Consider the following 14,207-nt stretch of genomic DNA (forward strand, 5'->3'; position numbering starts at 1 on the left):
ATAACATAATAACCTATAAATAACAACAACTCAAACTGTTTCCCTTTGTTTTAGTGCAAAAGAGTACAAGTACATTCTGAAATTGTCACATTTAATGAACTATCTACAAAAACAGATGTTGTATTTTTCACCATGATGAGTCTCATAGTGGGCCAAATATTTGACTCTTTAAGCCCTGAAACCTGCTGCAAACACATCAAACACACAGGTTACCCATTCACCTGACACAGAGTGTAATGTTTACTGCAAAAGAACAGAGATTATAATACTGAAGAAGGTAAAGTTGATTATTTTGGACCCCTCAGCTCCAGCATGAACAGTTTGCTTGCTGGACAGTGTTGTATGCAGGGGTGTAGAGCTAGTGTTAGAAGTTAGTGGATCATTTGTTAGTGCTCTAAAAAAAGTCCCTGAAAAAAAAACGCCGTTAAGGTGTGCTCCGTCAGCACTATGATTTTATGCGACCCCCAGAGGACAAATTTGAAATAGTAGTTTCTTTTATTGAAAAATTGCAGTTAATGTCTTCTCTGTAATTTTATTCTGCGGGCCGGATTGGAACCTCTGGCGGGCCAGTTTTAGCCCACGGGCCGCATGTTTGACATCCCTGCCTTAGCATCAACAATTTTACTGCTGTTAAAATTAAGTTCAAAGAACTGTTGTGTCTGAATACTGCTTCAGATGATTGTAGGGCCGTAGTTATTCTTCTTTCACGTATTCAATCATCGTGGGAAGAATAATATTGAACAGGAGAGATTGGACTTTTTTTTAATATGCTCAGTCACTGTAATAACGGTCATGTTATTTTTGTATGTTGCTCATGCTTTAAGATAGCAACAGAGTAAAGGTCAAGTGGTCACCAATTCCAAAGTTTAACCTCAAGAGTTTCTGAAAACATATTGCAAATGTCACAGAAATCCTGGCATTTAAAGAAACTTATCTTAACCTTTAGCTTTCGTATTGCTCAATGAATTTTTTTGGTCCTTTAATGGTAACAGCTCCAGAGTCATGAAGTCACTTCCTGGGATTTATGATTTGCTATATGAAATATAATGAAAATCTAGTAATTTGTTGTCTTTTTCTAAATCACAGTCTAGATTAAGGATTATTTGAACAGCTCCATGCTTTGTTAAACAGACACTACTTCAGTTCAGAATCATTTAATCAATAAAGAAAGACACATTGCATAGCTCTATATACTTTTATTGATTGGATGTAAGCATGCAATACAAAAATAGAACATGTAGACAGTCAACAGAGCTCAGTGGTGACATAATTAAGACATTTGAATTGAGTTTGCTGAGCAGGCAGATATGGTGGATTTCTTTTACCATTCCTGAAAGCAGGATATTGAGACAACTCAATAGTACACCATGTGAACAGTGGTTATGATAAAACTGCAGTCAATGGAAGAAGAGAGCTGAGGGCTATCATCTGGTCTCCAGCACTCCGTCTCTGATCCTCCACCTCCAGACAGAGCTGAAGTCTGGAGCAGCAACGCAGCAGAGCTCCAGACCTGATTCCTGCACCTCCTCATCGTGAGCAACCTGCTGGCCCTGTGTGGTTTCCAAGGTGAAAACTCTCTCAGAGATCTAAAAGTAGAAACACAAAATCATTAGAGAAGTGTAACTGCACTCTTCTACGATCAGTGAAACAGAAAAACATTAATACTGTCTTCACACACGAGCATGTGCAGCTACCAGCCCTCACCTGGTCACTGATTCCAGTTGCAATGTGGCCCACTTTCACCCAGCGCTTCTCTCTGATGCAGATGCTTCTCTGGTAAAAGTCTCTGATGCAGACATCCACCCCTGAACCAATCACAGAACAGAGATACACATGAGTAAGGGGAACTTAATAACATGTTAAATTTCTTCACAGAGATATTCTTGTTTTCTCTCACCTTCAAAACAGAAGGGAGGAGGAGGCTGTGAGTGGCTCAGCAAATCCACACTGAACACCGGCACATCAGGCTGACTGTTGAAGGAGAAGACCCCGGAGCTGAAGTCGTCTGCTGGGCTCAGGGACCAGCGGCCAGAGTCCTGGAAATAACAGGTCAGAAGTGAGGAACACAAGCTAAACAATAATAAATGTAGAATCAAGACACTGACTTTAAAGTTATCAATCTTACTTTGCCCTCTGAATGTGAAGTCAGTAAGTTATTTTGGGTTACCTTTTTGTCCCATGGTTCCCAGTTGGAATAAGGGTCACTGCTGAGGCAAGACAAGAGCTGCTCCTGCTTCTCAGCTGAGTGGAGCTGGGACAGACTGTTGAGGTAGAAATCTGCAAACAAGCAGGAAAACAATGAGCAGGGTTTCAATATGAAACACAAGAAAAGAATAAGCAGAGGACTCAAAAGAAGCCTCACCTCGCTCCAGTTTACGTAGCTCCAGCTCAGGCACAGTCGTGACCTTGTTGCCTCTTTTTGAGTTTGGCTCAGAGGTCAGAATTTGAGGGGAGAAAGACGGGCATCGCTTTGACTCGTAAGAGTCAGCGCCCATCTCTTCGTTGTCATCATACAGCTCTTTTGTATTCTCCTCTGCTGTGATCACCTTCCAATCAGACTCCTGATGTCCCTTCTCGTCCTCACTGCTGACCATGCCATGGAAAAGTTGCAGGGGCTTGTCAAGTTTGTTGTCAATGAACAGGGGCTCTGTGTAAGGACCCCTCACTGGACTGGTGAGTCCTCCCACTGTAAGCACACAAACAGAACACATTTAGTGTGAGAAAACAGACGATGGAAGTGCATCCTAGGCAGTTATTCCACTGGGGAGTTTTTGTCTACTGCTTTTGTCACCCAGACTTTAAGATTTAATGTTGATTTGATGCTGCAGCTTCTAGCTTCTTAATCTGCCCTCAGTCATGTCTCTCAGGCTACAGAATGCTGCCTTACCATTATTTGGCTAAATCAGAACGTCCTCTATATTGACCAGGTGACCGAGCACTTGCAGACTCATGAATGAAGTTAGTTTTTAAATAACTTCATTGCATAACTATAAAAAAAATATTTTGTTGTTTGTTTTAGTCCATATTTTATACACCTCCATATTTTAGTGAATTGGCTGAGACAAAATCAGTGTACTCTGGTGAAATCTGCACCCAAAGTGGGCCCTTTGGGAGCCTGTATAAGGTCTGCAGGAGGCCCAGCAAGAAATGAATGAAAGGAGGGAATGGGCAGCTATCAGTGAGCTCATAGTGTCCATGAACTTTCAAGATGGTGAAGTCTCAATATTTACAGAGTTATACTTTCAAAGACACAAGACACTGCTCAGAAATGCAGTAATGCACACAATCTTGTCCTTCAAAAGTGCTAAAAATAAACTTTATTCTAAGACAAGAAAGTAGAGCAAAGATCTGTTTATAGGAAAGATGAAAACACAATACTCCTTCATCACCTTCTTTTAGAGCTCTGGCAGTTTTCTCTTTGAGGTCAGATGCTGATGCTCTCTTGGCTGGATCCTTCTGAAGTCCTGCCCTGATAACTTCTGCTGTGAGGCAGTTGCAATCAGGTGGGATCTCTCTCAGAGGCGGAGGGTCATTAGCAATCTGTAATCATCAGGACAAATACTGGGTCAAAGTCTGACTTAAGGAGTGGACCTTACATCTGTGCTGATGATGCAAGACGTAGTGTCTCTCTGTGTGTGGCTGTAAAGCATACCTTCAGGTACAGTCTACAGGTGTAGTATCTTGTCCAGGGCTGACACCCATTGAGCATGTGCAGTAACATACAGCAGCTGCTCCACACATCTGCTTTGGCTCCGCGGGGTTCCCCTTTTACAATCTCTGGGGCCATGTGGGTCTCTGAGCCCTTCAGGTCTATATTGAGTTACATTGGGAAAATAATGAATTTGAGACCTAGCAGAGAAGTGATCCCTCTACTAAACTTAATCACTAAAAGCACTCAGTATTTACCTCTGGAGCCACTCATGCTCTGTCCCTTGTTGTCCAGCCTCTCTGCGTGTCCAAAGTCACACAGGAAGGTGTCTCTACCGTCCTCTGACAGCAACACATTATCAGCTGTGGGAAACAAGCACAGGCAATAATCCACATTTTAATCTTCACAGAGGTTTCAGTTTGGTTTAGTTTCCATGAGTGGAGTTTATAGATTATGTAATAAGAGTGAGGGCAGCTGCATAGACAGGAAACCGTCTGAGACAAAGACAAAATAAGAGGGAAATGTGAAGTCACTTGGGGACATCTGTAGAAAACACTTTAATATGGAATGAATGTGGAGTCTGGTAACAAACAGATGAACAGATTTGGCTTCATTCCCTTTCCTACGTGAGCATTTCAGACACCAGGTGGCGCCTGAGCTGCAAAAGGACAATCATGCTGTTTGTCCGTCCTCCAGCTTTAATCTGTTTGTTCTTCCTCAAACTTAGTTCTCTTTTTGTTTTTGCTTCTCCTCTTTATGTTTTTTCATATCTTGTCCCTTCTCTCTGTCTTTTCACACTTTATCTGTACTTTTTTCTCTCTCTCTCTCTCTGACTACTTCCTGCTCCTCGTCCCATCCCCCCTCTCTGTTTCGTTCTCCCTTTCTTTCTTGCTCTCCTGATTCTGGGCACATGCGCTGTTTCTGAAGTGCAGCGGTGAGTCACACTGTGGGAAATTCCCAGCCCGCCACTGCTCTGTGCTAGTCTGGTTTCACAACACAGGTGCTGTGGATCTGTTTCTGTGACACTTGTGTTCCATACAACAGCTGCACACCAAAGACACCAAATCCTCTGATGAGAGCTAATTAGAAACCTGACCAGGACTTTCTCTATGTTTTTGTTTTCCACTCTTTACTACAGAGAGCCCACAAATTCATGCTTACTGTTTTTACTCTTGTTGTACTTTGATATGTCAGATACTGGCAGGTAGAATTCCTCTTCCAGGTGTTTGTGAGTCAATGCTGGTATCTCAGGTCTGTGTTTTGATTAAAGCTCTGATTTGACTTTGAAATCTTATCTTTTATCGTAATAATTTAGATACCTTATGACTTGGGTCAGAGGATTGTTTGGAAACATCAAGTGATAGATCAAGTGATAACATCTTGTTACTGACTGTTCCTAAAACTCCTGTGAGGAGTCTTCAGCTGGTCATGAAACAGTCTGATATTAATGCTGATGCCTTTTTGTGATCCACAAAAGTAAGCGAGGCCTCAAGTGACGAGATTGATTATTTAAAATTGTCATTTTGAATGCCTTTAACCACTGCTGGAGTAAGTGTGTGATTGGAATGTGCACATTTAATTAACTTAAGGGTTGAATGTTGTCGCCAGAATCACTAGTCGGTTTAATAAATCTTCAATATCTTTTTAATCGTAGGCCCAAAATGCCCACGATTGATCATATGTCGCGTCCAAGCTGTTGCTCAGTCACCCACCAGTAGCACGGGCTGTAGCGCAGGTTAATGGCTTCTGTCATAATACTCTACTACCTTGTTGACAACAACCACAGATGACAGATGGCATTTCATAACGCAGTTTGGCAGTAATTTGATCTAGAAAATAGTGATGAAGTTGTATGCAGGCTGTCTGGTTTAACTGGCACAGGCACATACAGTACATGTTAATCTGCCAGGGGTACCGGAGACTGGTGGTGCTGGTTTGCCATTGTGTACCCGTAAGCTCTGTGATCCTGTTGTCAGCAGTGGTAAGTAAACAATGCTCAATTCTGACTGCTTTTGGAGTGTTTTCTTTCCTTTAGACTAGTCGGAAACTTCTGTTTAATTGACTTGGAAATCAGTGGGTTCACGGCTTCCCTAGTGTCTGATAAGGTGATAAACTGTGCACTGCAGAAACAGATGTTTCCACAGCAAAGATTCACACTGAGTAATACATGTTTGATGAAAGAACAAAGGATGACATTTTTGTTAAAAACAAAAACATGTAAAGTACAAGGTCAGCAAAGACTCTAACTGTCTTCAATACTACAGAAGTGATGATTGATTCAAAGTAGTGGGATGAGATGTATTCTGTGTTGTGCCTGTTCCATGAGTATATTTTTGATCATAACTTCTATGACTTAAAATCTGCTGCAAACAGACACACATTCAAGAGATCATTTATCTTCTTATGGTACCTTTAATGTCCAGATGCACCACTTTTTTCTTCCCTAGGTACTCCAGAGCTGTGAGGACTTGTGAGTTGTAGTGGAGACTTAGGTCCTCTGGAAGGCGGCCACGCCCCAGTATCAGCTGGCCCAGGGAGCCTGGAAAAACAGATCAGGTCAGTCCAGGTGAAGGACTATATCTTGATATAAAAAGTATGAGTCATCTGTCCCTTCTATTATGGCCTGCTCTTTGATTACCATAGAGGAAGTATGAGATATGTTGTCATGTTTATTGAGCATAGCACAGAGGTTTTCTGTAATTTGGATCATAACACTTTAAGGAGGCTCAACAGTCATTTCTTGCTTCCCAGAACCGTCCACCTCCGTCTCTCCTCCACTCACATCTGTATTTCTGTAATCTCCATTATCCTCCTAGTGCTCCTACCGTGCATGTGTTTGCACTTTATTCCCCACATCTGACCTAACAGTTTCCAGCCTCACCCTCAGTCTCAACAATGAGTACCAGCATGTGTTGCGTGTGAAATGCAGAAGTCGAACTTGTTTACCAGCTTTGTGGTCCATGAAAAAGACAACATTCGGCCCCTCTCTGACCACTCCGAAGAGTTCCACTACTCGAGGAGATCTGAGGGCACTCCACGCACCCACCTCCTCACTGTTGAACCTCTTCAGGCTGACCTGCAAGGCGAGGATGGAACAAATAAGGGAGAGAGAACACTTTCAAACCAAGCTGTGGAAAAAAAAGAGGGTGGTGTGGTCTGCGGTACCTTTTTGACAGCAAACTTGAAGCCTGTGTTGACATCCTGAGCACTGTGCACTTCACCGTAGGAGCCTCCCTTGATGAATTCTGAACGGACATACTCGGTCCCCTCCTTGTATTCGGAGTCAACAGGCTGGATTTTCTGACCAAAGGATAGAGGAAGAAGTCAGTTTGATTGAACCACATTCCACCAAAGGACAGAAAAAGATGGGTATAAGACTTACTTCATTGTAAAAGATTATCCCCTCGTTGGTGATAGAATCATCTGCAGAGAAGTCATCTTCCTCTTCTCTCACATCCCTCTCCACATCTTTGAAGAAAGGCCCAGCGTAACACGGGTCCCCCTGACTGACGCTGCCCCTGAGACCTTGAAGGGCCAGTGAGTAGTCTCCCAGACTGCTGACAGAGTCTGAATCACTGGCCTGCCTGTAGGAATTGAGCAGTAGGCCGCAGACCTTGTCCCTCCAGTTCAGAGGAGAGTAGCTGGAGCCTGTGTTGGAGATCTGTTGACCGAAGGGAGAAGGTCCTCTGTGCCGCTCTTCAGAGCTTTCAACACTGCTACAGCAAGATGAGCTGAGGTCACCTCTTCCTCTGAGAGACGAGTCGTCCTACAGGAGAGAAGTGGTTGATCATGCCGTTTTAGGTTCTCAGGTGAGTTAGCATCAAAGCTATGAGAGGCAGTTTTGTCCCAATGGGGTGATTTAACTTTACAACACAGGACAGTTTGAACAGGAATCTAGAGATGCAGCCTCAGACTAACAGATAATGTATCAGTTAATCCTTATAAATGATTCACAAGAGAATCACTGCATGTTTGTGGACTGGTGAAAGCAACCGGTTCTTACCAGGACCTGGACCAGTGAACTTCCACTCTCCTGTTCAGGGACTCCAGAGGACGTTCGATGTCTCTGTCGCTGCTTCTCCCTCTTCCTCTCCACTTTTTTCTTCCCTTTGTGCCTCTGCTTCTTCTTGGTCTTCTTTCTCGGGCTGAGCTGTGATGGTGAGCCGCTCGGCTCCTGGACCGAGGCAGGGGTCGGGCAAGCCACATTGTTGTGCTCTGAGGGAAGCCTGAAGCAGAAGTATGGTGACAATGTAAATTCCAGATAATTCAAGAAGGCCTCTCTAAATAAATATGAAGGGTCAAATGGAGAAGTGATGCAGTCGAGTTAAAGTCATACCTGCTGGTGTAGCAGTTAGGGGACGGGGCATAGGGGCGTTCAGAACAGGAAGGACTGAACTCTTGAGAGTCCTGGGTTTCACCTGAACAGAGCACAGATATGTTGAATTCTCTGTGCAGGCTCAGTTATCGGATTCATTACAAGACAATCAAAGAGTGATAATTACATTCGGCTTGGGCAATGAAGGTCGAGGTCTTGAGTGGCATCTCTCCGACTTGTTCTGCAGTCCCATGCGTAAGGACTTTACTTATTCGCGGGTTGAAACAGGCCATGTAGGCCATTTTGCTGTCCTTCCCCTCCTCTTCCTCCTCCTCTGGCTCCTGCTCTGCAGCCGGGCATGATGGGTACGAGCCCTTCAGCTCGGCCTTCAACGTCCCGGAGAACGGGTGTGTTGAGTTAAAGATCCTTTGCCTCGTGTCCATTTCATCTGCTGGATCTGGAAGCAAGAGGACAAGATAGAGGACGGATGAGTTGAGTGCTTTCTATACGTGTGTATCAACTGACTGAGTGGGAGAATAAGAACAGGCTCATAACAAGGCTGTGACTTTTCTGATGATCCCTTTCCAATGAGCTTTTTTCTACTTTTGAAAAATCAAGATTATTTTCCTATCAGTGAACTATACACTCCAGCTTTTTTTAATCCAACAAGTCACTGGTTTCCTCCATGTGACGGCTCTTCAACTCCTAACATTTGATAGATGCATCACGTCTGTATGGTTGATCACACGGTTGCTGCCTTCAATCAATAATAACTGACTTTTCTAAACATTGTGAAATTTGTGCTTGCAAAAACTACTTCCCTTTAATGCCATGAGGGAGTGCTTCTGCAAATGTGATCGTGCCTACAGTGAGGGAGGGATTGATGAAACTTTGTCTTATTTTCTATTCTATTATCTGTTCCATGAATCTATTTATACATTATATGTATATTTGAAGGTTACATCTAAATATCAACTCTCCCTCTCTTTCTTAGTCTCCTCTATCCCCCTTTCCAACCTCAACTCGGTCTCAGCAGATGTGTGTCTAACATGAGTCTGGTCCTGCTGGAGGTTTCTGCCTATTAAAGGAAGTTTGTCCTCGCCACTGTAACTTGCTAAATGCTGCAAAGTGCTCTGCTCATGGTGGATTAACATGAGATCAGACCGAGTCCTGTCTGTTAGAGGGGACTGGATCTTATCCTGTCTTGATGTTGGGTCTTTGTTAATAATTTAACATAGAGTACGGTCTAGACCTGCTCTGTTTGTAAAGCATCTTTAGGTAACATTTGTTGTGATTTGGCACTTTATAATTAAAGATTGATGGATTGATTGACCACTTCCAGGCCCTTAAAAGTTGACTTTGTAACCTCCAATCAAGCACAAGACTTCAACTAAATCCAAAGTCAACAGAACTATGTACACCTCATTGGTGTAATAGCAGGTTTGAATATGAAGTATATATTAATGCAGGTAACAGGAGATAACCTGATCTGACTGAGTCAGTTAAGGTCACGATGAACACTAAATGAGAGAAAGACTGAAAGTTTGCGGTTTGACACAGGAAACTCAACCCCAGCCTTGTTTTGACAGTTGCAACACTATTGTGAGATGCTGGTTCTCTGTTTCAGTCAACGGGAAGTGAAGACAGCTCGCACGGCCTGCTCCATTTCTAAAGCAGATTCTCCTGATCGACTGTAGTTCGTCAAGAAAATTTAAAATTACATATAAATGCAGAATCAGAGAACTCAGGCACATTTCTCTCAACTCAGCACTGCTTCCAAACATCAAACACACTTTGAAATGCACAAACTAAAAGCTGGCACGACAGTTTCAGCATGTTGCATCAGTGAGTCTACTTCGCTTATCTGCAGCTTCCCTCTTTACTCAGCTCCTCACTCTTTCTGCAAACACTCAGTAACAGTAACTCAAACATAACAACCACAAAGCTGACAAAAAAATGAAAACACTTCCTGTATTTTTGGTAAATTGTGGCTCACACAGTTCTAACAGAAGTAACACTGAAGACAAGCCACCATCAAATTGTAGTAACACTTGAACACAATGAAACCTGTTGAAGTTTAGTGGTGTTTACCTCGTGTGACGACTTCGTGCAAGATTATCTAGAACAAAGCAATGCAGCTGTCACTTCCTTCTGAAGACGCTGCAGCCGGGCTGTGAAAGTGCAACACCCCACCCCGCTGAGTTTATGAGGAAAGGAAGTGGAGAAAACCCACAGAAATAAACCCAATCACACAAACAGCTCTGTGTGTATGTGTGTGCGCGTGTGTGTGTGTGTGAGGCCGAGGGGCGTGTAGACCTACCAACAGACGCTAATCCGAGCAGCTCTCTCTCTATCTCTCTGCGTGTATCCACTCCGAATAACCTGACAACTACATGAGTTTAACTAGGTGCTGCTGCAGTGTTTGCCTCGTCTGATTCTCGGGAACTCGCTCTGCTCTCCCGGCTCTCAGCCAAACGGGGAGGAGCCTGCTATCACTGACTTATGGGAAATGCATCTCCAGTTCCCCATATCCCTCCCTCCCTAGGCTCCCTCCAGCAGGGCGGCTCACTAGCTCTTCCCTCTGACTAGATTAAAGGATAACATGCTCGGTTATGAACTGTGAACTATAGATGGTGACATAAACAAACCTCCAGCTCCCTGTCACCTCGGTCTTTTCAGGTTTACTCTTGTTTGTCAGAACAGTAGATCCTTTTACTGATCATCTAAACATCAAAGTCAACACTCTTCTACAGACAGAAAACATGTGTCATATTCCACAGAAGACTGATCAAGTATCTATAAAAATAATGGTGACAGTCTGATTTTAAGAGGATCTAATGGAAAATATTTGCAAACATCTGAAACTGAAGAGAATCTCCCATGCTTTTCTTTTCAAAGCTGCATAAACAACTTAGTCATACACAAAACTGCCACCGATAACAGGAAACTCACAATATCACTTGAGAGGCTCTGTCGCAGCCCTTGAGAAAAAGGATGATGCTCACTTCCTGCTTTAACCAACCAACTTGATCTAAACTTGAACATTTTGGAGAAAAATCAAAATGTGCCCTGGTTCTAGTTAACCTATAGTACAAAAAGCTCTTGGTAGTGACTTTGGGATGCAATAAACAACGCTAAAGAAAAAATAAAACAGATGTTAATTTTCCTCTAAAAAACAGTGTTGCAACTGTCAATTCTTTTGATAGTTGATCCTTTCCTCTGTCATGTTCAGTTATGAGCCAAACGTATTAAATTACCAACACAAGTAAACCCTACACTGTCTGATGGTTGATTATTCAGTTAACTCATTTCAAGGCAAATATTTGAATCAGTTCAAGCGTCTAAAAGAGATTAATCAAGTTTTCTAAAACAATAATCTGAATATCTTTGACTTTTAACTTAGAAAAAAGATACTTTTAGGTCATTCTCTTTGTCTGAAGGAAATCCTGATTTTATTTATTTATATATACTTTTTTTTTGCTATTTGCTCCAGTTCCATACAACATACTAAATTAAAATTAGGATTACAGCAGATCAACCAACTATGAATTTAATAGCCTGTTCCAGCTCTAACTTCTTTAATAAAAAAACAACTATAACTTAACAACCCCAGTGGTTTAAACTGGACACTTTGAAATGTTTAATTAAATTCAATAGAACAGAGAAATTATGTTTTTAAACTGGATCCATCGATTCTCTACAACCATCATTCATGATCAAAACAGTTGTTTTAGTTAATTTTTTCTAAACCAAATCCATTACACTGACTCACTGCTGATTCAAAATGTACTTAAAGACAATACATTCAGCTAACAGTGTACACAGGAGCTGTAACCAAACATTTACACAATTGGGTTTTGCAGAGGAATCCTCAGCCATGCAGTTGGTGGCTAAATCGAGCCCCGACTTCAGCCGTACACCCACACAGATTAATGAAATTCCAAAAGCTTTAGTAAGGACAGTAAAAGGGGACTCAACCTGCAGGCAGACACAGTTAACCCCTCCTTTAGGAGCATGTCTCATTCACACTGTTCAGTCACACCTCTCTGTTTTTTAACTGTTTCCCTTTTTCCACACTGTAATGACTCTGAGCGGGTCACATGAAAGTATGTTTGTCATTACAGTAAAGATCAATAAGGATCAGTTCATGGCTAAAGTCATCTTGATTGCCCAAATTGTAAAAGTCCTATAGCTGTTCATCTATCTGATAATGGTTATTAATACATCTACTGCAGGTATTTAGAATGATTGTTTCCCTTCATCAGTCTCACTGGGGGAGAGAAGAGTTGGCAAACGGCCATAGTTTTTTTTTTAAGGGCTGTTTTCTTTTTTATGTGTTATCATTACAAAATGAATGTGTTTAGTGGTTTAACTGTTGGATGAACAATAAAGGTAAACTTCAAAAGAACATAGGGAAATAAGGGGATGCATTGTCACTATTTTTGAACTGTTTAAAGCTCCTTTGAGGAACTTCCTGTTTGTGTCAATTTTGGCGCCCCCTGTGGGCAAAGTGATCTCTTTACCATGCTTCACCTGTGCACTTGTAGGATGTGCTTTCTGACAGAAACAACATGTTGCTTTCAATAATAGTCAGATGTATCATTCATCACGAATATTGGCTGTAGAAAAAAAAAACTGCTAAAGGTCCTGTGTGCTTTTGTATGGCAAAGAGATGCCCCACCATTAGTTTTAGTCTGTTTCATGACCAGTTGAAAAGTACTCACAGGATCTTTAATGATAAAGAGTTTGATAAACTGTTTTAAAAAGTAAATCTTCAGATTAACCTTTAATAAAAGGTTCATAAGCTGCAGCCCTGTTCTGGACATCTTGCATGGTTGAAAAAGTTCCTACTACACTGTATGGATCTATGTAGTGAACTCCTCTGGGGTTGGTTATTGTACTGTAATGACACTCCATGTGACTGACATTATTTGACAGATGTGACCGGATTAATGTTTTTGAATCTTTCTTTTTAGTTAGCCGTGGAAATGAGAAAGATTATTTGTCCTAAAGGGACACTGCAGATTTCTCATCAGAGTATGCTGTGAAGAAAACTATGAATGCAGGGAATGTGTTTGATCTGGGTAAAGAAAGGTCCAGTATGTAGTTGAAAAGAGTAGAGAAGCAGCCCAGCTAAGACTACATAAAGTTTCTGTCTTCTTGGATGATTAATGTCAAGAATAAACTGAGAAGGCCTAGATATGTGCCAAAGTGACTTAATGTGTATAAGACAGCCTTGAGCTGATAATAGCATAACCTAAACAAAATCAGACCACAGTAAATACGTGTAATAGCTACTCTGATGAGGACTCCATGGCACAAAGGTGGTGCCAAAATTACGTTTGCTCTTGTTGTCAGATTCACTAAATCATGGCTCCTAAAGCACACTTTTAACATACTGAGTTTATAACGAGATGGTAAGAATAAAAGGGCATGTCGTAACATTTCCATGTTAAACACAGCATCCATCGACTGCAAACATCTCTGTGCAAAACAAACAAGCTGAAGTATTTTCTGTGTGATCATACACATCTGGCTTCTACAGGCGTGTTTTTCTGCGGTTCAGCAAAACTTCTGTGACCTGTATCTATACCGCCGAACTTACAGGAACAGAAGTTGACCTTTTAATGGCTATAACAAGACAGGAACATATAACCATAATATAATCATGATAGAACATATAATAATCCATGTTTTATTGGAGAGAATTTAATAGTTTTCAGATAACTTAAAAAGATTACTTCCTCCTTCCCACATTCACCGACATTTTACAGAGAAGACTGAAATGCTCCGATCTTTGCTTTTCAGTAGTCCAGTTTTAAGATTAAACAGTCATTAGTTGAAATGAAACAATTGAAGACATAGAAATGAATAAGTGTTACTAGATAAACGTATTAATTTGACGATAAATGTAATCTCCACTTACCGATCTCGTAATTTGAAGGCGTCGGCCGATGACAACGCGTCACTCGACCAGCAGCAACAACGAGGACTTCCGGTCCTAATTTCAAATTGTCTGCTACATTTTCTTCCCACTAACTGCTGAAATTCAAATTGTATTATAAAATGCTGTTTTCTAATTATTTGTTAATTTTCGTTGATTTTATAGACGTATTTTCCCCACCATTGCACTCTCGTAATAACTATTTGTTGTGCTTTTATTTTGAAGCTGAAAATGAAGTACTTCCGTTGTGCACTTGACCTTTCGACTTGATTAATTCTGGACATGTAAAAGTAGAAATG

At 41.6% G+C, this 14,207-nt stretch overlaps 1 protein-coding gene across 3 annotated transcripts; it reads right to left on the reverse strand.

Moving 5' to 3' along the window:
- Positions 1 to 1,180: 1,180 nt before the first annotated feature.
- map3k14a (mitogen-activated protein kinase kinase kinase 14a) lies at positions 1,181 to 13,955 on the reverse strand. Of its 3 annotated transcripts, none has more exons than XM_034712155.1 (16): positions 13,891 to 13,955; positions 8,152 to 8,421; positions 7,986 to 8,067; positions 7,653 to 7,875; positions 7,032 to 7,415; positions 6,815 to 6,949; positions 6,596 to 6,725; positions 6,060 to 6,188; positions 3,907 to 4,011; positions 3,653 to 3,810; positions 3,390 to 3,540; positions 2,363 to 2,686; positions 2,168 to 2,277; positions 1,898 to 2,036; positions 1,705 to 1,805; positions 1,181 to 1,586 (listed from the first exon to the last, which is right to left on the reverse strand). In XM_034712155.1, exons 2-16 carry the CDS (start codon positions 8,405 to 8,407, stop codon positions 1,425 to 1,427), a joined length of 2,589 nt encoding a protein of 862 aa, XP_034568046.1. In that variant the 5' UTR covers positions 8,408 to 8,421; positions 13,891 to 13,955; the 3' UTR covers positions 1,181 to 1,424. The 3 variants fall into 3 exon arrangements, with proteins under 3 accessions (XP_034568046.1, XP_034568044.1, XP_034568047.1); XM_034712153.1 differs by lacking the exon at positions 13,891 to 13,955 and adding an exon at positions 10,285 to 10,436; XM_034712156.1 differs by lacking the exon at positions 13,891 to 13,955 and adding an exon at positions 10,056 to 10,129.
- Positions 13,956 to 14,207: the final 252 nt, after the last annotated feature.

This window comes from Notolabrus celidotus, chromosome 20 (genome assembly GCF_009762535.1).
Source record: "Notolabrus celidotus isolate fNotCel1 chromosome 20, fNotCel1.pri, whole genome shotgun sequence".
Lineage (NCBI taxonomy): Eukaryota > Metazoa > Chordata > Actinopteri > Labriformes > Labridae > Notolabrus > Notolabrus celidotus.

What these genes read in the sequence shown, in the direction of transcription:
- map3k14a (XM_034712155.1), bottom strand. Translation starts at nt 8,407, where the DNA reads ATGGACACGAGGCAAAGGATCTTTAACTCAACACACCCGTTCTCCGGG. An exon ending in GTTCACTGGTCCAGGTCCTG is followed by an intron (nt 7,416 to 7,652) that starts GTAAGAACCGGT and finishes TCTCTCCTGTAG; the next exon opens with GACGACTCGTCTCTCAGAGG. An exon ending in TCAAGTTTGCTGTCAAAAAG is followed by an intron (nt 6,726 to 6,814) that starts GTACCGCAGACC and finishes CTCGCCTTGCAG; the next exon opens with GTCAGCCTGAAGAGGTTCAA.